Source organism: Camelus bactrianus, chromosome 6 (assembly GCF_048773025.1).
Source record: "Camelus bactrianus isolate YW-2024 breed Bactrian camel chromosome 6, ASM4877302v1, whole genome shotgun sequence".
NCBI classification, from domain to species: Eukaryota; Metazoa; Chordata; class Mammalia; order Artiodactyla; family Camelidae; genus Camelus; species Camelus bactrianus.
In genome coordinates, this window is record NC_133544.1 from 23,174,707 (window position 1) to 23,195,561 (window position 20,855).

General features: G+C 56.2%; 1 protein-coding gene and 1 long non-coding RNA gene across 2 annotated transcripts in view; one reads left to right on the forward strand and one right to left on the reverse strand.

The window, feature by feature from the left end:
• Positions 1-223: 223 nt before the first annotated feature.
• VASH1 (vasohibin 1) lies at positions 224-20,854 on the reverse strand. The gene is made up of 8 exons (XM_010947918.3): positions 20,716-20,854; positions 18,928-20,381; positions 13,120-13,208; positions 11,831-11,887; positions 10,168-10,242; positions 7,121-7,502; positions 5,254-5,366; positions 224-4,369 (listed from the first exon to the last, which is right to left on the reverse strand). The coding sequence occupies exons 2-8, from the start codon at positions 19,228-19,230 to the stop codon at positions 4,297-4,299; spliced, it is 1,092 nt and encodes a 363-aa protein (XP_010946220.2). The 5' UTR covers positions 19,231-20,381; positions 20,716-20,854; the 3' UTR covers positions 224-4,296.
• Positions 19,426-20,855, forward strand: part of LOC105063392 (uncharacterized) — a 203,475-nt gene continuing 202,045 nt past the window's right edge. Inside the window, exon 1 of the long non-coding RNA XR_012507442.1 lies at positions 19,426-19,467. This is a non-coding gene — a long non-coding RNA (uncharacterized LOC105063392). The remainder of the gene's footprint in view (positions 19,468-20,855) is intronic.

Sequence of the window (20,855 nt, forward strand, 5' to 3'; positions counted from 1 at the left end):
GATCTCCAGGTTAGGATTAACAAGAGTGGAGTGGCTTCAACAAGCTGAGGGTGACAGTCTGGGACCCCAGAAGTTTTATGACTGCAGGGGCTGCAAAGTGTCCTGTTGGCTGGTTTGGGGCTCTGCTCACCTTTGGTCAGGTCCCTCCCCCAGCTGCCCAGCTGACCCTGGTGAGTGGGGTGGCTCCAGCCCCAGCACCCAGAGGGAAGGAGACAAGGCTTAATACTGTGGTTTCTGCCCAGCCCACACAACTGGAGCTGGGGAGACTTTATTCATGTCAAGGAAAAAGTGAGAACAGGAATGAGACGAAGTGTCAAAGTGAAAGGGGAGGGGCAATATTGATATGAGAAGAGGAAGAATAAAGTCCAGTCAACAGGCAGCCCAACACAAACGCTTGAGGGAGGGGGCCGTCCACCATCACCAGGCCCCCAGGCCAAGCACACCCGATTTCTTCTCTTGTCAGACTTAAAGAAAAGGGTTAACTTGGGACTCCGGAGCACCGAGATGGGGCGGGGGGGGGGCAGTCAATACTGATGGACTCGCAGCTAGCACTGCTGCAGCCCTCCCCTCCCAACACTCCTCCAAGGACCTCCACGCCCTCCACACCAGTGTCTCAGTGGAGTAAGGGAAGTGGGGATTTCAGCACAGCCGGGCTCTGGCACAAAGAACATGGTCAACATGCCAGGTCCAGCCTGCACCCCCTGTACTCCAAGGCCGCGGGGTGGGCCTGCGATGCTGCTGCAGCTAAGCCAGAAACAACCCATGCAGGAGACCCAGGCCCACATGGGCCTCTGGGCACACCATTGGCCAGAATTAGACCCTGTCCCAGAGCCAGGAAGTCAAGTCCATGCTGGAAGGGGTGTAGGGCATGAGATGACCAAGAGGGCCAGAAACCAGACATGGCCAACCTCCAGGCTTTCTGCTTCTCAGAACCCTGGCCCAAGGCTTCATCACTGCACCTGGGGGGCTGAGAGCCGCTGCTCTCCTGACTTGGCCATGCCCAGGAAGGATGGGGTGGCTGCCAGGATGGGAGAGGGGAATAGGACTGTGTTGAGGCCATGGGACGGAGAGGACTGGCAGGTAGGTGAGTGGGAAGGCTCTCAACCCAGTTTCCCAGTGTTCTGACCCAGCATCCAGCACAGAGCACAGGCAGCCAGGCTTTGGGGAGCAATCACCCCCATGCTGACCCACCTTCATCAAGCAGCTTTCTCTGACCTCCCCTTGACCTGTCCTCAGCCAGCAGCCCCTACCCCTGGGGATAGAGGGGCCCATGCTGAGTGTTGGAAGGCAGTCCCGAGTCAGGAGGAGCTGGGCTCGGTTCCTCACAGGAAGTGAGATGAGGTGATACTGAGGATGGTGACTAAGGCCCCAAAGTCCCTGCCTCTGCCTCCCCAGAAGCTCCGCAGCCAGGCCAGCCCCAGGGAGCAGAGCCTGTGTAAACATGCCCAGGAGGGGAGGAGGGGTTGCTACATATAAGAAAGTTAAAAATAAATTAAAAAGCACCTGTATCCTGTGGGTCTCCACAGGCCCGAGGTCTCGGCTAGGAAGAGGGGAGTGCTAGGGGGTTATCAGGTGGGGTGGTCAGCTCCCTCTCTCACTAACAGCAGTCAGGGTTGGGGTCCTCCTCCCCAGAGGGCTCAGGAAGGAGCTGGTGGGTCAGAGCGTCCTGCTAGGCTCCTGTCCCAGGAGCAGCTTCCGCACACCTCCCTGACCCCAGCTCCCGCTCACATCTTACCCTCAAGCCCTGTGGTCCACAGGGGCATCTGGGGCACCTGCTGATGAGCGGTCTGCACGAGGCACCCACATCCAGACGCACAAAAGGCCTCATTTTCAGCCTCACGCCTCCCAAATGGATCCATCTCTGCCTCAGGTGAATGTGGGAACATGAGGACTTATCACCCCTCTCCCTGAAAACTGGGATGGGATGGGATGGTGAGTTAGGACTCACAATGGCCCTGGGATTGGTCTGGCCAGGGTGTAGCCTAGGGGGCAGGTTAGGCACCTCCCCAGGGCCCAGTGACCCATGAGAAATCCAAGGGACTGACCAGCTGGCTTCTCTGCTGGTCCTGGCTCTGGGCCAAGAACTGCTGGTTTGAAGAGCTGCCAGCCCTGGTGCTGTCACTGACAGGCATTCACATCAGTAAACGCATCCTGTCTCCCTCCCTCCCTCTTTCTTTGCTTCTCAGGCACCATCCATCTCATCTCTCTGGCAGGCTGAGAACTGCATTATTTCTACTCCACTCCACCCCTTCTGGTGACACAGCAACCACAGGAGTTCCTGGTGCATCTCTGGCCTGCAGGGAGAGTGAGGATGGACGTGGGGCCACCGCCCGCTCTGGGAGCAGCCTCCACAGCGAGGCCCCTGCCCTGGCCCAGCCTATTCTGTGAAGCCTAGAACTTTCATACCTCCCACCTCAAAGTATCTCAAAGTGGACTTCTCCCTAGCACAAGCTCTCCTACTTTAGAAGTTACAAACTACCATTCTTTTTCATGTTGGGTTTTAAAATTTTCTGAACTGATTGCCAACATTTAAAAATTAGCAAGTATCACATAGAAATTCAGAGTTCTGGCCTCTGAAAAAAAAAAAAAGAGAGACATTCTGGCAACACAGGGCCTGCACTCTGAGAAGAGCTGAGCCGCAGTGGCTACTTTAATGGGGTATGTATGTCTTCTTTAATTTGCCACAGTCCCCACCCAGCCCTGCAGCCCTCATTTAAATCACCTGCCTGGCCCTGGAGGCATCTGAGTTTACAACTCTGGCTCTGATCCTCCCCTTCCCAGGCCCTCAGCCCCTCTGCAGCCTTACTGACAGCTGCCCTTGGATGAATCATAATCATAACCTCTCAGTATTAAGAAACCACAACAGTCATCTCATCCAGCTATCCTACTATAACCTGAATCCTCTCTCTAGCTTCCTGACAAGCAGCCATCTAGCCTCTGCTTGAATACCTCCAGCAATGGGGAACTCACTACTCCCCAAGGCAGTCTGATTCTAAACTCTCCCCCACGTCCTTTTCTCACGTACACACCCTAGTTCTCCGGCTCTGTCTCTCCTCAGTGGCCATACTGCCCCCTTGCCTCCACCTCCTTGTTGCTTGAGCTTCCAGCACCTTCCCCCAGTGCTGCCAATCTCTCTCCACCTCTCACTTGCCCGCCAGGTATCCTATGCCAGCCAGGCAGGCTGTGTAGACTCCAGCTGTTCAGGCTTCTTCCCTTGTGAGCTGCCATGTACAACGGCTGTTCATCACTAGGCCCACTGCACCTAAGCAGGCTGCTAAACGAGGCGGGTGGGCCCGGGGCAAGGCATCCTCGTCTGGTCCTCATTTCCCCAGCAAGGGCTGAATAACAGGGAGGGGTAAGCAGCAGCGGCCACCCCAGGGACTGCTGGGGGGAGGGACAGACCCAGGCCTGAATGTCTCACTCCTTTCCCAGCTGTGGCTCCTGCTTAATCCCCAGTCCTGCTGAGCCCAGTGCACGTCTGGGTCCTTGGCAAAGCCCAGCCCCTCTGCAGGCAGGTCCTAGCCTGAGCATCAGACAGAGCTGGGCTGAGTAAGGAGACCAGGAAGGGGCCCAGGAACTTCCCCCAGGGAGTCTCTCCTGGGCTCTCCTACAGCCGGGCCCAGCACGGGCCCTGCCACTAGGTAGTGTCGGCCCACAAAGCGCTGTCTGTGGGGCCACAAGGGCATGAGGGCCCTCCTGGGCCACAGGCTCTGGCTCCTGGGATAGATGCGGCCTGTGCGACACTTCTGATACGGATGACACAGACCTTTCCCAGGACGGCTCCTACCCTGCTTCCCTTTCCCTGGGTCAAGATTCTGACAGGGCAGGCAGGACTGGAGAAACACCGACAGCCCTCTCCCTGTCCTGCCACAGGCCCAATGGGGCTGGGAGGGTCCCCATAGATAGGATGGACCCAAATCTCAGAGAGCCCTCAGGGGCAGGGCTACCAGCAGAGCCAGCAACCCCTCCTCACCCAGCCCTGTGGCACTCTGATCTAAGAATTAGCCTTCCAGCCATTGGCAGATCCATTAGTTTTAACTTTTTCCCAAATACCTTAGATTTTAGTTGTTGAGTTAAAAACTCAGAATTAAACTCTTAACTGCCTCTGGGTCCAAAGTTAGGGGGCATGGCCCAGTGGGAGGGGCAGCAATTGGGGTGGCTGAGCTGGGATAGGCTCTTGGTGCTGCCCCTCGCCCTGCCCTGTCGTCAGCCCCGCCTTCCCCAGGTGCCGGGCTGGCTCTGGCGGGTGGATCTTGGCCCCTAGAAGTGGGCGAGACTGGGGCACTGCCCCCTGCCTCACACCCGGATCTGGTACCCATTGAGGTCTGGCATGGCTTTGGGCTCCGAAGGCTTCTTCTCACTGGAAGGCCTGCAGGGAGGGGAGAGCAGAGGAGGGAGAAGGCGTGAGTAGCCTGGCAGGGAGGTGGGGGAGGAGGGAGCAAGTGGAGGCTGCCCCTGCTGTCCCAAATGCAGCAGTAGAGTCCCTGTGGAATGTGTTTTTGGAAGCCCTGACTTGTCTGTACCGTCCTGAGTGTGGTCCCTGCACTCTCTTCCAGGCTACTGCTCTTCACTGAGGTCAGCAATTCGGGCTCCAGTTAAGTAATGAAGTAATAGCTTAACGTGTAAATCTCTGTGAGGGGAATCTGTCCTCTACAAAAGCCTCCTAGGTCAAAGTGAAGGGTTCTGGATATTGGAGGCTGGCTTGGTGCCCCTTTATCACACCAAAGAGGTGCCTCCAGAATGACAATGGCATTTAAAGCAAGAGGCAGACTGACAAGTAGGAGTCAAATCAGCGGAGCAGCCTGGTATTTTAATGGGATGTTTCTGCCGTCTAGATACAGACAAAAACCAGGCTCGCATGGGCAAAAGTTATGTTCAAAGCCGCCATCTGACGTTAAATCTTTTCCAATGATACTCCTGGGAGAACTCACCATCTGGCAGGGCCCCACCCCTTCCACCCTCCCTCCTACAGAGCCCATCCTGCTGCTGGCCTCAGACCTTCCCTGTGGGTCTCGGCACCAGGGCCCCACACAGGGTAACCAATAGGCGAGGCAGTAACATTTTCTCAGAGGTTATGGGACTGTGTTGGTGCCAGGGGTATCAAACCCACCGACCCAAGTCACTTCCCGCCAGCAGGAGCCAAAAAGAGAAGGGTGGGAATGAGAAGAGCAGGAGAAGAAACAGGGGACCAAGAAGATGATAGGGAAGGATAAAGCCTTTTTCTGCACCACCCTCCACAAGACCATCCCTCACCGCCTTTCGCTGCGGCTGTTCCTGCGGTGGGGGCTGGACTGGCCCCGCTGTGGGGAGGACACATCCTTCTTCCGGTCCTTGGTGGGAGAGGGAGGGCCGGTCCCTTTGCCAATCTTGTGGGGAGGAAGAAACAGACTCATTCCAGGATTGTCCCAGAGCCAGTCTGGCCCTGTGGGAGCCACAAGCCCCGAGGCGGCCCTAGCAGGGCCCAGGAAACCTCATGCCAGGCTCTGCCTGGGTCTTCCCAAACCTGCTTCCCAGGCACTAGAGCTGTCAGAGTAGGGGTCCCACAGCAGGGCTGCCCAATCCCTGTTGGCCCCTGAAATAGCATGAATGTGGGAGGAAGTTACTAAGGGTTCATGAGAGCCCTCGGGAAAAGGGCCATATACCCATGCCAGGTAGATATGCCAGCTGGGAAGCAGCCCATGCCTGAGCTTTGGGCTTGGAGCCTACTAGCCCCAAGGGTGACACCGGTTATCTTGAGCCAATCAGAAGCTCAGACTAGTAGCTACATCTCTGATTCAGAAAAAAAAGAAAGTTAATTTATGTGGCATAGTCTGATCTGAATTTTGAAAACCTGGGGTACATCATGGCACGAGGGGGACAAATAACATGGAAAGTCTTTAGCACCAAGTAGATTGGGAACCACAGCATTAAAAACTAGGTGATATTGGCTCCAACTCTAGATCCGACCTGCTCCCCTGAAGACACAGTAATGCTCCAGCAGAGAGTCAGGTTACTGGACAGCCAGTGATCCATAGAGGAGGGACAGGGGAGGACCTGCTAAGTGGTAGGGTCAGCTGCAGCCTACTTCCTCCCTAGGGAAGGCACAAGATCTTGGCCTCGGGGCTGTCTGGGTGGCACAGCCCTAGCTCTGCCACATCCCCCCTGGGACACCTGAAAGCACCCATGACATGCCTGGATTCTCCACCGGAGACTGAGCCCCAGTCCCATCTGCCTCTCACCACCTGCAAGCAAGTTTCTGGGCCGCACCTCAGTTTCCCACCCTGAAATGGGAGCACCCACCACCTTCCTGCTGGCCTCCCGGGATCACTGGGGAGAAGCAGTGGATGTGAAAGCACCAGTCATGGCTGTGGCCCCAGACTGCCTGGAGGAGCAGAGCACAGGGCAGCAGTGACTGAGCAATGGGGTGGGCTGAACACCCAGGAGGGGCCAGCAGGCCCCCGGGGAGGCATCCCCAGTCCAGGGAGACCCAGGGAGAGGATAAGAGTTTGCCCACTGGGGGCAAACTCCTCAGCAGCTCAGCCCAAGTACTCTGGGTATTAACAGTCCCTCCCCTTCTCCAAGATGCCTGCTCCATGGGAGTGGGAAAGTGGGGGAAGGAACCACCACCTCCTTGTCTCCTCACAGTCTGACCTTCTTCCTTTTTCTGACGTCCTCCTAGTCCGTTACTGGGGCTAGGGGTCAAGAGTCAGTATACAAAGGGGTGAATGAAGCTGCTCCCCACCCCCCCTACTACCATTCCCTCCAGCCTTCACTCAAGGCCCCCTCCACCTGGAATGTGACACCCCTGCCCTTCTCTAGGTGTCCAAGACCCGCTCTCCACCCAAATCCTGCTCCCTTGCTGCCCCTGCGGGAGCCTTCTCTGGCCTGCCCACTTCAGGGGTCTGTGTCCACAGTAAGGACCTTTGGGCAAAGCTGGGACACTGTAGAAACTTCACACCCTCACCTCCCTTGCTCCTCGAACCACCTCGGCTTGGGGGCGGGGCGCGAGATAGGGGAAGGTAGGGAGGGGCCTTCGCTGTAGGAGCGACCCCCTAGGAAGCGGCAGCCCTTCCACCTTTACCCTGGCCTGGGCCCAGGGTCCTGGATGACGTGCGCGTGCACAGGGCTGCCAGGCACGGACCTTAAGCCGCATGTCGCGGGCGTGGCGCTCCAGCTCCTTGCGGAAGTCCTCCCGGCCCAGCTTCTCCACGTCCAGAACGGAGTGCTTCCACTCGATCTGCTCCACGCTGTGCGGGTCGTGGGACACGCACTGGCCCAGCTTCACCTTCTTCAGCACGTGCCAGCAGCGGCCGTAGGCGGCCTCGTAGTCCAGCACGAGCTCGCTGAGTGTGCGGAAGGCCGGCGGCTTGTACATCAGGTCCTCGCGCCGGCTCATGCCCAGAGCCCCGTAGCGGCCCCCTAAGTTCACCCCCAGCACGATGTGGCGGAAGTAGTTCCCTGAGAAGTAGGTCTTGAAGCTGATGGGGAAGCGTTCCAGGGTGGGCATGCTGTTGGTGAGGTAACTGACCACGTGGCCCAGGCTAAGGAAACAGCCAGGGAGAGGCACAGGGGCCCCGCGCACAGCGGCGGGATGCAGAGGTCCCCACCCGGGAGAGGCTGCGGGAGGAGCCCCAGACCCCCGCTCCTGAGTGCAGACGACAAGCCTTGCTCATCCCCACACCCTGTCGTCTGGGCTGGGCCTGGCACACAGTAGGTGCTCCATAAACTCAATCTCTATGGCTGCTGCTATGATGTCAAGCAGGGCTCACCAAATAGCAACACTAAGAGTGAGCCCTGTACTCCAAACGCAGGGCCTCCCAGACGCCTTGTAGCTGAAGGGGGGATGAGAGAGGGCCTCTCTCTGCCGGTCAGCCTGTCTCCCTCCCTCTCTCCCTTCCCCGTCCTGTCAGTCACACAAGCCTCTCCTCGCCCCTACTTCCCTCTCAGACGTCGTCTTTCTCTCTCACGCACACATTTCCTCACAGACGCACCCACAAGCCTGTTCTCTCACCACCCCACCTGCCACGTGCATACCCGCTGCCCGCTGCTCTTCAAACAAAACCAAAGGCACTCCTACAGCCCGCTCCAACCTCTCGTCCTGCTCACCCCACTTGCTCAGTCTCTCCATCCAGCTGGATTTCCACGGAGAACCTTTTACACCAGCTCCTCCTTTTGGCTGTTCCCCGCCCGCCTTGGCGGCTCCTCCTCACACCTCAGGCTTAGCGGCACTGCCGGCCTCCCTTTCTAAAGCAAGTCTGCTCTACTTGTTTCCCCCACGGCACACTCAGCACAATCTGTGATTATTTTACTTCTTGGTTTACTTGCTTAATTTTTGTCTCCTCGGCTACAATGTAATCTTCTGACAACAGGGACGCTGTCTGTCACATTCTTTGCTGTATCTCTGGGGCCCAGCCCAGAGGCGGGTATGTAACAGTCACTCAAGTAGAATGAGATGAACGGGATGAAAGCTTGGAGACCATGTAGACACTGCACCCAGTGGCCTCCATGTACCCACTCAGTCAACCGTCCTAACAAACTTGTGGGATGGGATTACCATCCGGCCCTTCTGCAGAGGAGGACCCTGAGGCTCAGAGATGTTAAGGAGCTTGCTTGGGCTCACACAGTGAGTATGTGGCAGAGCTAGGAGTAAGGTCCAGGATGGCCTGACCCCGAAGTCTGTGCTCTCAGTCACTGTGATGCTTACTGAGCCCAACTCTTGCCAAGTGAGTGACCAAGGGCACAGGAGCAGGGTGCAGTGAGGAGGAGACGTGGGGAAAAACTCAGCTCCCGCCACGTGTGCAGGAGGGAGCTGTGGCGGTTCTGTGGGGACACTGGGGACAGGTCCCCTGCCCAGATGGGGGCTGCTCTGTTTTCTTCCTACCCACAAGCCACCAGATAACCTGTGAAAAGCCTCTGGGACCACGTGATCTGGAGTAGCTTCTCTGTGTGCTCTGTGGGGAGGGGAGCAGAGTCTCCCTCCCAGAGTGGGGTGGGAACCTCCACTTTGGTTTATGGTCCTGAAGGAGAAGCGAATGTGGGGTCGTGAACGAGGCACTGGGAGCAGCCTGGAATTCTATGGCTGGCATTGTGTCCCAGCAAAGAACCCTTTGAACAGGGCAATGCTCATGGGGCTCTTTGGTCAGCAAAGGACTGCCACAGTGGGGTTAGTTCTCAGGACTCCTTAGGGAGGGAGACTGGAGTGGGGGAGGCCTGCAGTCTCTTTGTATAATTTAAGGCAGGTATGTTTATGGGTGGTGGGGAGTGCTCCCCTTGGATCACAGTCCTCCTCAGAGAAGCTGTGCTCCTCACCTTGACTGTCATCTCCCCGACCTGTCCTGGAGAGAGGTCTCCTCCTTGTTCCATTAGGCACCTGCCGCCTTGCCCTGCTCTGCACGGAGCCCGGTGCCTGCACCAGAGGTAGCAGATAGAATATTTAAAAGCCTTGGTAGGTATAGGAAGGGTGGTGATGGGAGGGGTGGGCAGAGATGAATGAGATTGGCTTTGAATTGGTAAAACTGAGTAATGGACAAAGGGGTTAGTCTATGCTTGTACAACGTTAAAACTTTCCATAACAAAACAAAACAATAAAGGGTAGGACTAAGGCAGGGACCACTTACGACACAGAACAAGCCATCAATACCTGTCTCCCTACCTCGCTCTGACTGGGACCATTGGGGGCCCCTCTTCCAGGGGACTTGTCTGTCCCACCTAACTCCTCTGATGACCCAGCTGTAGGTCCCAGTTTGGCCCTTTTGGTAGAGGTGACTGAGAAACTCTGTTGGTTTCTTTTTAAAAGGCACTTCTGTTTCAAAGATCCCATCCATCTTCTCCACTAATCAGCATGTCCTGGAAATGCCAACACTTGGGCACCCACCTGCTTCTCCCAGACTCTCTGGTTCTTGGAAATAGCACAACAGCTTTTATGAGACAATATGCCCTGATTGGGGGTTTAGAGAACAGGGTCACTGTGTCCACATGACTCAGAAGAGCTGCCTAGTAAGCCTCAGAAGTTAGTAACTGAGGTGTGGGGAACTGAGCCCCACTCAGTGTCCTGCACTTTGGAGCCAAGTTCATGACTGCTGGGAGAGAGCTGGAAACGCCCAGGAGCTCACTCAGCCCTCCCCTTCCAGAGGAGGAAGCTGAGCACGTGCAGCCTCCCCTCCCAGGCCCCTCAGAGAGGAAGGATACATTCCCAGGATGACGGCTTCCAGGCATTTGATTGGCAGAGCCTCTTTGGTCATTTCCTTGGCCAGGTCCATCAGCCTGGGGGGAAGGGAGAAGAGTCATGAGGAGCCTCCAGCCCTTTCTGGTGGAGGAGTATCAGGTGGTGGACTAGAAATGCTGGATGGACAAAGACTCCCCTCCCTTCCAAGCTGCCTCAGCTGGCCCAGCACCTCCCTCTCCTCCCTGCACATCCTTCTTGAGCCTAAGCAGGGGGTGGTGAGAAAAGAGACAGCAGCTAAAGATAAGGAAGGAGGCCCCTTATCCCATCCTTCCCCTCCTTCCACCTCCCCTTCCTCTCAGGCTCCTGCTTCAAAGACCTCTGGAGGGGAGGATGAATTGGGGGCATGCAGTGGTAGAAAGGTCTTTGACAGTCACTGGGCTGGGGGCCTTCTGTGAAGATGGTGTTGCGGGGGCTGGTGGGAAAGCATGTCAAGGATGCTGGGGACCTTGGCATTGATCTTGTCCCTTCTGGAGCACAGTGGACACCCCTGACCCAACCATGACTTCTCCCAAGAGCTTGTAATTGACTGCAACTGCTCCCCCGCAGCTGGCCAGTTGCCCAGGGCCTGGACATGGGATCTCAGGCAGTTAGCTGCCTGGTGACTCCCCCGGCCTGCTCTTGAACTTGGAATTCAGGCCACTTTAAGACAGCCTGTCCCTGAAGCGTGGTTCCTCTCTCCTCACTGAATGCTGTCCCCTTGGGCCTGGGAATGCAGCCTGGCTGCTGGCTTTGCCTGGAAGGGTGCTGAACTCCTCCATGAGGCTGGAGCTGAGCCCCCACACACAGCAGCCACCGGACAACAAGAACAAAGTTTTGGGGCTGGGGAGGCTGCATCCACCCGGGGGCCTGGAGAGGGGGGTAATTAAGTAACTTAGCTAATAAACCATTTAAAAGCATTTTCACAAGAAAGTGAACATGAACAGATTATATGTGGAGCAAGATGTAAAATTCACATTAACTTTAAAAGCACAGGGTTTTAAGCCTCTGGACAGCTTTGGGCTGAGCCCCCAGGCCCAGCTGTAGAATTCACTCTCCACTCTGCTCCTCCCTTGGGGCTTTTCTGGGGCAAATCTAGCCAGGGGTCTACACTTGGTGGGTAGAATGGGAAGTGAGAGATACAGTGTTCTCCCCAGTGGGGTCCCTGTTGCTCAGATACTGGCCTTGTACTAAATGAGAAGAAGAGAGTCCAGTAAGAGAAATGGGCTGACACAAACGTCCCTGCCACAGGGACTGCACAGGCAGCTCCAGGGGTCGGAGAGAAGGGGGAGGGCTCTCCTTCAAGGCCCACCTCTCATTAAAAAGAAAAAGGTGAGGCTCACACACAGACATCTACCTGGGTCTGACCTCTGTCCTCACCAAGGCAGCTACTGGGCTGCCATCACCCACCCAGCTCAGCATGGATGTCAGGTTTCCTCTTCCTCAAGGGGGTCCTGGCTGCTTATCTTGGCCAGAGTTCCCTCTTTATGGCATCCTGAGGGGGGCCCCATGGTGGTACTTGCCCAGCCAGTGGGCCCCCCTGAGAGGGGTCCCTTCCTGCTTCCTTCCACCCAAAGGTTCCTGAGGGGCTCCAACCCTGCCAGGCACTGTTACCTCGGTCCAGAGGGACTGGGCGTTCCCCACACTTACCCTGTCAGAGGTCTGCTCTTCTTAATTTCAAAGAACTGTGTCCCTGTGTGATTGTACCTGTGGGTGCCGGTTAAGGGCTTCCTGGCTTGATGTGGGAAAGGTGTGTCCCTCTTTCCCTATCCAGACCCTGGGGGCCCAGCACTCCCAGGGGTGCAGGCTGGGTAAAGACCCCATAATAGGCTTCTGCAAGGCACCATGGAGGATGCTCAGGACCTGACCATCTGAGGGGAGAGGAGGGCACAGCACGCTGCCTCTCCTTCCTCTGCATGGCACCTGTCATCTCTCCCACCCTTGCTCTCCCCTGGCCTCCCCTCCTAGGAAGGGAGCTGTCGAGCAAGCAGCCAGGCCAGCCAGGGCCGGGAAACGGGCTGAGCCGTGGACAGCTCTCTGCCGCACTTTGGATTCCAACTGGTGAGAAGCAGCACAAACTGAGAGAAGGCTGGGGTGGGATTCCAGCACAGCTACATTGCTGGGTGCCACTCCTGAGCCAACCATCTCCCTCTCAGGGCCACAACTCCCCCCACCTGCCAGGTTCCCCAGCAAAGGAAGGGCTGGACCTGATTTTCAGTAACCAGCCAGCCTGGCTTTTCTCCTGCTCAGGACCCATGCCTGGTCCTTCCATCTCTGGCCACATCTGCAGGTAGAAGGGCTTGGAGGGGTGGGGAGCCCAGGACTCACAGAAGGTGGAGGGACCCAGAGCAGGGACACCAGGGAACCCTGGGCTCAAGGGAGTCCAGCTCTTTCCATCCTGGGCAACTGGCCTCTTGCCAGGGAAGAAAAAGGTGAACTGGGAGAATTTTCCAAGCTGTGGAAGTTACCTCCTGGAATGTAACATACTTTTTCTCCTCCATCTCCCCCTACTCCATCCCTAACACACACCCCTTTAAAACCAGCTTTTAAACAGCCCCAATGGAGCTTCCCCTCACTCCCTCTGTGGGGGCTGGATGGTCAGCAGAGGAGGTCTGGGCTGGTGGACCTAGACTAGGCTTCCACCAGCAGGTCGCTCAGGAGACATCTACCCCATGACACGGAGTGGGACGAAGTGGTGGCAGAGAGGCCTGTGTGGGTCTGGCGTTCATCAGACAAAATCCCTCTGATCCCTGGGTGGACACGGGCTGTGCTCACATGACTCCGGGGCGCAGAGATGTCACGTGAATGGCACCCCCGGAGTTGTGGAATTGGGCTGCTCTGCTGAGACCTCTCTAACCCCGTCTGTAAACAAGCCCCACTAGGCCTTGGGACCAGCACAGCGGCCAGACGGTGGCCATGACCCTGACCAGGGAGGATACTGCAGCTCCCTGATGTAGCGCTGCACAGCTTCCAGGCGCTCAGGGACCGGCGTAGAGGGCTGGAACGTAGGCACACTCGGTATGGGAATCTGGGGATGGAGAAAGAGCTCTGGTCACAAGAGGGAGGCTCACCTGGAGCTTCCAGCACACTAGACACCCAGATTAGCCCCCAGAGAAGCCATATGCCCTGGTGGGCCTCCCCCTTCCTTCCTATGCTGAGCTTCTCTGCTCAGAGGCTCCCGTCAGGCCCCGACCATGGCTATTCCTCTCCCTCCAGGCACTTGATAGCATTTCTAATTTGGAGCTTATGTTGATGTTCCAATTTTATGCTTCTTTAATAATTTTAGAAAAACAGAGGTTGACTGACTGACTTTTTGAATTTTAAATATTCACTAACTTCAAGACTTAATAAGAATGTCAATATTGGGGTTAAGTTCACTTGGGTTTGGGGTTCACTATTGTTCAAGTGCTGGATCAAAACTGGTTTACCCGGTGTCCCTGCCCTGGGCTGGGCTGGGAAGCACTCCCATGAAGGGTGAATACACCCTCAGCAGAAGGTGTCACCCCCCAACTCCATCCCTGTATTGCAGCACACAGACCAGGCCTGCCAGCTCCAATCTGAACTGTTCAGAAGTTCAGGAAGGACATGGCTGGGGACTGATCTTGTTGTGGATCTACCTGCTGTGAGCTAGCCACTCTGGAGGGGTTTCATGGAGGCACAGGAGTCCCAGTTTCCCTTCCACACCTCCCGGTCCTGCCAGCTCCCCACCTGTAATTAATCAGCACAGGTACCCAGGGAACTGCTTAGTCCCCCTCACCAGAAGAGACCTTCCAGATTCCTGCCCAGAAAGGGGAGAGGTAGGGTGTCGGGCAGGTACCTCCTAACGGCTGGGAGCCGCCAGGCCTGGGCTGCCCAGATGCTGTGAGTCAGGTTAGGAGTGACAGACCCCTGGGGCTGTCCCTCAGCAACCAAGCAGTTGTTAGGAAAGTGGCCACCACCAGGTGTGTGCCCCTAGGCCACTGTCTGCAGCCAGGGGAGCCCAAAGGCTGGCAATTTTGCTACAACAAGGCAGTGAGGCCCAAGGAAGCAAAGGAAGCATCGGCTGGTCCTCTGGGGCTACAGAACAGACTTCGTTGAGAAGAACAAGATTTCCAAGGCCTACCCCTCTGGGATCCCATTTGGCTACCAGTCCTTTCAGCTGTGAGCTGGCCTCCCACTCCTCACACGGAGAGGTCCCATTCTCTTACCCTCAGGGCTCTGTCCAGCCGCCTAGCCCACGTGGAGCCCACCTAGCAGGCAAGGGCTGCTGAGAGTCTCAATCTGCACAGGTAGGGAAGGGAAGGGGCAAAGCAGGACCCATGGGTAGGGCTGGGTAGGGGTGGCTCTCCCTGTGGTGCGGTGAAGACACAGCCTTTTAAAAGATGTGGCCGCAGTGGCTGGGGCTTTGACATGAAGGGAAGTGACACACCAGCGATCACTGCACGGTGCGATGCCACTGATGGCAGGTGGACACCTAATCACTGCAAAGGGCCCAGGAACAGAGCGAAGGCCTGGTCCAGGGGACAGCTCTGCATGAACTTCCTCTCCCCCCTTGACGGTCCCCTCCTTCCTGTCTGGGCAGTCCCAAGCTGCTGACACCTCAGTCTGGAAGAAGCCACTTCCCCTTTCACTCCAGCCCCTGCTGCCCACACTGTAGCACCGCTTAATCAGCGGGGCGGATAAAAGTCCCGATGGGGGCTTTCCCTCTTCCTGCCTGACCATCCTGTGCCAGATGGGCTCCAGAACTCTCTGAGGGCCTGGCCTGGCCTCCCGGGTCAAGGATATGGGGTCAGAGAGGAATCAGAGGAATTACTTCACAGTTCACCATGAACAGTGTGGCATCTGACCTCTTTAGGTGGAAGGTTTCTGGGAAGCAGGTGGGTCATCCCCACTTCTCGTGGGCATCCAGTGACTTCTAGGAGCTTGGTAGAGACTGTAAGTATACCCTCCCCTGAGATACTCCAAACAAGGGGGTGCTGCAGCCCAAGAGTCCTTCCCCTAAGCTCACAGGAGCCAGCCCTGGGTCAGGGCCCAGTGATACCCATGAGGGCATCACCCACCATCCAGACAGAGGACCCAACTGGAGCTCTGTGAGAACTAAACGGCTCCCCAAAGAGTTAAAAAAAAAAAAGATCTGGGATTCACAAGCAGGTACTTAAAGACCACCATGGCTGAGGCTTAGCTGGAAGGCGCTGTCCACTGGCTCAGAGACTCATGCCAACTCATGTTAACCATCACCGACAGCAATGACACCTTTCTCCTGAACATTCGCACAAGTGTACACTCATTCACTAAAAACAAATAAGCAAGATTCTGTACCTCCAAATGACCAGGCCCACTGGAAGACTGGCAGCCTGGATTTGCCCCCGGACCCGCATCCCAAACCAGGAGCCAAGAAATGCTCCCTCACTGTTGAGGGGCGGGGTTGAGTGGAGGTGAGTGATATTGGCCCAGATCAATTCAGGGATGACCTCGCCTCTGCTACCAAGGCCAAGGGTTACCCTTGCTCCAGGAACCTCCAAAAGCCCTGAGTTCTATCAAGACATTCTCCCTGGTGGAGTCCATTTCAGTCTAGAACAAAAAAAAAGGCGGCTTAGGGGAGGTGGAACAGCCCACAGCTGAATGTGCAGATAAGAAGCAAGATAGCCTAGAGGCTCGTGGAGCTGGTTCTAGAACCAGCCCATCACTATCTACATCCCAGTCCTGCCATTTACTGTCTGGCAGCAAGATCCTTAACGTCTCTAGGCCTCAGACGCCTCCCCTGTAAATGGGTGCCATAACAGAACCATCCTCAGAGCCCAGATGAGACACTGCATGTCGGGGTTGCAGGACAGGGACTGGCCCGCAGCAGAGACTCGGTTCCCGCCCACTATCACTGTCATTCCGACGTGTGCCAAAGACCCTGGTCAGCACCTGCTGACCCCGGCAATGCCTTTTTTGAGGAGATGTCCAAATTCACAACTTGCAGGCGCTCAATGGCCAGAGTCACAGTCAGAGGACCTGGGGTAGCTGGGTCTGGATGACTGGGAGCTTGAAACATCAAGGACAAACTGCTCCTGGATCTGGAATCCTTTTAGAAAGCGCTGCCCTTTAACATACTGATACCATCCTTTTAAAGGATGTTTCCCCAAAGCATCCACCGGGTGGTCTGCTGCACCCTCAACTCCCTGCTCCATCGGCTGGGTACGTATCACACGCTCACCTGTTTCACACGCTTTCCTTCATCGATTCCTCCCAATAAGCCCTCGGAAGTGCGTGTCACTCTCATGTCCATCTTACATTCTATAGCTGAGGAGACTGAGGCACAGGAGGCTGCACACATTCCTCGCACAAGGGGTGAAGAGAGCACTAGGATTTGAACCTGGTGGATCTGATGTTTTATCACACTACACTGCGGGGGTCCCAGACTCAACCACCTGCTCGAGCTGCAAAGGTAACATAAACAGGGAAGGCAGGCTAAGAGTGGGTGGTGGGGACTGTGGCCATCTGGGGGAGGGGAACCAGCCCTCAGCTCCGGCTGCCTGCTGCCATGTGGGATCCTGGATTCTCTGTTCTCAGATCATCTCATCTTCTGAAAAGATGCCAACAATCTGGATCTTTATGTGAAATCTCCCAATTTTAAATTCTGGCTCATGTGGTCTTTTAAAACATTAGGCCATGCCCCAACTCTTGGTCCCACCATAGTGTAACCTCTGCTGAGAACGCCTGTGTCAGCTCCAAGGGCATGGCCACTCAGGGAGAAGCCAGTCCAGTGCTGGGTCCACTCTGCTGGCCTTCTGGGATCCACCCTGATGCCTCCTGGGCTCCTCCACTTTGCCCAGATTCCTTCCTACTCTGGGCCAGGGTGGAGGACACACCCCACCCAGACACATGTGGGTTGTCCACCTGTGGCACTTTTCTGGGGGTTTGAGGAAGGGAAGTTTAAATTTTCCCAGTCCTCTCACAAAATCCCTTCGCATTCCTGCCAGTCACAACACCCCCACAGACAATAGCTTCATTCCTTCATCAGTGTCTTTCCTATACAGGAAGGTTGAAGGTAACAAGACGACATTACAAGACCAGTTGCTCATGAGCTCTTCGATTTTTTTTTCAGTCCCCTGAAGTGGTGACCACTCTGCAGGGAGCCATTCACACTCTCCCACAGCCTGATTTAGACATAAGGACGGCTGGAGAGCCATCTGCTCATCACCATTGTGCTCACGTGGGAGAAGTGTGTGGCTCTGGCTTCACTGGAGCACATGCTGAGTGAGCTCTAGCTCCCTCTTGATGAAGGACATAGAGGTAATGAACATCCAGTAACTAGTACTGGTTTGAGGCTGTATCATTTCTTATATGCTCTCATTTAATCTTCACTATAATCAACCCCATTTTACAGATGAGAAGACTGTGGCTCAAACAGGTTGAAGGGGCCTGCTTGCGTTCATAGAGCTAGGCCAGAGATAAAGGAGCCAATGTCTATAGCCTTTGATGTAATACTTCCTCCTCCAGGAATTCACCCCTAATAAATAATCAAGAGATGGACCCCCAATTTTCTACTTCAGAATGTTCACCACAGGGTTCACTTTAAGAATAAAGTATTGGAAACAATGCCCAACCATACAGAATTAGCTAAGTAAGTTCTAAGTACAGACAGCGATTATGTAGCCAATCAAAATCAAACCACATTTTATTTCCTCTGAAAACATGAGGCAGTTGCTCGACCTTCAACCTCTGAATTCAGCTTGCCCCAGAAGACAGTATCCGATGGTTATACCAATAACTTGATGAAAACAAAACAAAACAGGCCACCCAACTCCACATCTAATCCACACTAACTGCCGCTCTCCCTGGCCCCTCCTTCTCCCCTGAGCAGGCAGCACTAAGCATTGGGCTCTGACCTCTGTCCAAATGTCTCTTTTTTGGAGATTTCAGGCCTCTGCATTTGGGACAGTACTTCCTGAGTCTTCAGCATAATGCTGAAGAAAAAAAAATCTAGCGTGTCTTCCACATAGCACTACAGGGCATGGAAAGTCTCAAGCACCCTTTCATTCAGCAAATACGTACAAGTGTCTGTTCTGTGCCAGGCACACAGGAGGCCTTGGAAAGACAAAGATGAATAAGACAGCTCAGCCTCCGCGGTGACACAACTGAAGGACAGCCGTCATGGAGGAGTTCCAGCCAAGCACAGAAAATGATTGAACTTTGCCCTTCTCCACAGGCCCTCTTGTAACTGCCCTGAACCTAGTGTCCAGCCCAGCAGAAGAAGACCCAGCTCTGCCACTTACTGGCTGTGGGACCCTGAGTTCCTCCTTGAATTTTCAGCTTTCTTGTCTGCAAAACAGGGCCCCAATTGCACATAATTCACAAGGCTGTTGAAGAATTCAGTGAAATAATACATGAAAATACTTTCTCAGCATCTGAAGCACTGGGCCCTCCTTGGTCATTCATTCTCTCTCTGCCCACAGTCCTCTGGCTTAGCAAACAAGATGTCAAGCCACATTAGTGTACTTGTTAGCTAACCTGCTGCTCTGCTCACAAAACATGGGCATTTTAAAAGAGATGGAGGAGGGCCTTCTGGAAACAGGGCATGTGGACTTCACAGAACAACCTCAATGGCAATTAAGAAAAAGTTCTTTTGCACAGGTACAACCTGTCTGTATTTTAACATCTTACCGTGCCAGTGGTTCCCAACCCCACCAAGGAAAGTGTAGCTTTGCTCTCAAAGCGCCACGGTCACTAAAATCTTAGATGTCCACCCTCCTCAACATATACACACAGACACCCCTCACCTTAGGCAGGTCCGTGGCTCCACGGATCCGCTGAGCCACCTTCTCTCCATCGGGGTGGATCTTGGCCACGTGCTTCCACATCCGTTCCCAGGTGGCCTCGTCCACAGGCAGCCCACCCCGGTTGACAAAGAAGGGGACGCCTCCATCTCGCAGGTCCTCTTCCCCTTCTTCTTCTGGCTCATCATCTCTCTGGGCTGAGGCCCCTTCATTTGTCTCCAAACGCCTGACCCCAGAGGGGACAGCAGTGGTAGTGGGGGCGGCAGCGCTGCTGCCACCCCCAACTACCTTCTTCCCCCCTGGCATCCCCAAATCCTTGGCAGGGGTGGGAGGATGTATCAGGAGGCAGGAAAAAAAAAGTTGGCTCACAGGAGGTCTCCCACACACCAGCTGCAGAGATAACACATGGTCAAACAGAGCACAAGGCGCCTTTAAGAATCCAGGGCGTGGCTCCCGTACAATAAAATACTACTCAATGAAAAAAAAAATCAATGCCTCGATGTGAAGTGCGAAGTGCGGGGCAGAGGGGGTTCGTTATCCCGGGTGAGTCTTACAAGCCTTGTTCTTTTTGAAAAACAGGATACATAAAATACACCCCTTGGCAGCCTTCACAAAGCACCCCCATTTGACAGAGAGAACAATAACGGACAGCAGTCTGGGCTGGCAGAGGAGAAAAGTCGGAGGGAAACTGAGGCCGGCCAGCTCAGACCTGGGGCCACGAAAGAGTCAAGGCACAAGTGCCCACACCGACTGGGCGCCCTAGGTCCCAGTTTTGGAGAGAAACAAATTTAACTATAAAATACAGCACGCTCACACCTGTGCGCGCTCTGGGTGTGGGGGGTTGGTGGGGGGGGGCCGCCGGACCGAGGGCGGCGCGGGGTCGCGATTGCTCCGATGCGACGAGTCCAGGGGCCAAGACTCAGCTGATGGGGTGCGGAAGAGGGGGCGTGCGCCAACGCGCACATTCCACGCCCGCAGCCAACTCCCCGCACAAAGTGGGCTTTGTCTCGGCCCCCCTGTCACTCCGTCCCCGGGAAGCAGCAACGGAGCCCCCAGAAGGGGGAAGGGCTCGGCAGGGAAGCGAAGTGGGGAGCGCCAAGGCCCCGCCGGTCCCCAGCCGGGCGCGTCTCAGCGGGCGGATGGCGGGCACCTGGCACCGCGCTGTGCCAGCCGAGCCATTGTGGGGCGCGGGTCCCGCTCCCGGGACCGGGGCTCAGCGGGGAAGGCTCCGCCGGCGCGAAGGGGCCAGGCTGAGGTCACCGAGCTGCGGGCTGCGGCCACAGGGTCGCCGCCTGGGACTGGCTGCAGCATGGGCGGTGGCGCGGCCGCGGCGGGCGAAGGATGCTCCGCTGCTGTTCGCTCGGGCTCCCGCTGCCCCCGGCTAAGGGTTGGAGTCAGGACCGCGGGGCGGGGAGGGCAAGCTCTTAGGCTCGCGCAGTCACGGCTCGCGGATGAAGCTGGAGGCGAGTGACAAAGCCTCGGTTAACGCGGGGTGCTCTAGTCTCCAGAGAGCAGACCGCCGAGCGCGGGGTCCACGAGCAGGTCGCGGCTCCGTGGCTCCGCGAAGCTCGGGCCCCCGCCGCCCCCGCTGCCTCAGGGCAGCAGTCACCCGCCGGGTCCCTGGCCCGCCCGCCGCCCACCCGACTCGACACGGTCCCGCGCCGCGCATGCGCTCCGTCCCCCCCTTAAAGGGCCAGCGCGTTCCCGCCGGGGCCTCCGCCTCCCTCAGCCATCCATCTCTCTGCCCCAAGTTATCTCTCGGACGCAGACCGGCGTGTGCTCCCCTCTCACCCGTCTCTCAGGGTGCCGCGAAACCGGTGCGAAGCTGCTGGGGGAGTTTACAACGTGCCAAACGGAGTGCAAACTCCACGGAGATTCCGGGCTTGGAAGGCCCGCTGTCCGGAATTTCCTAAGGGGACTACTTCGCTGGG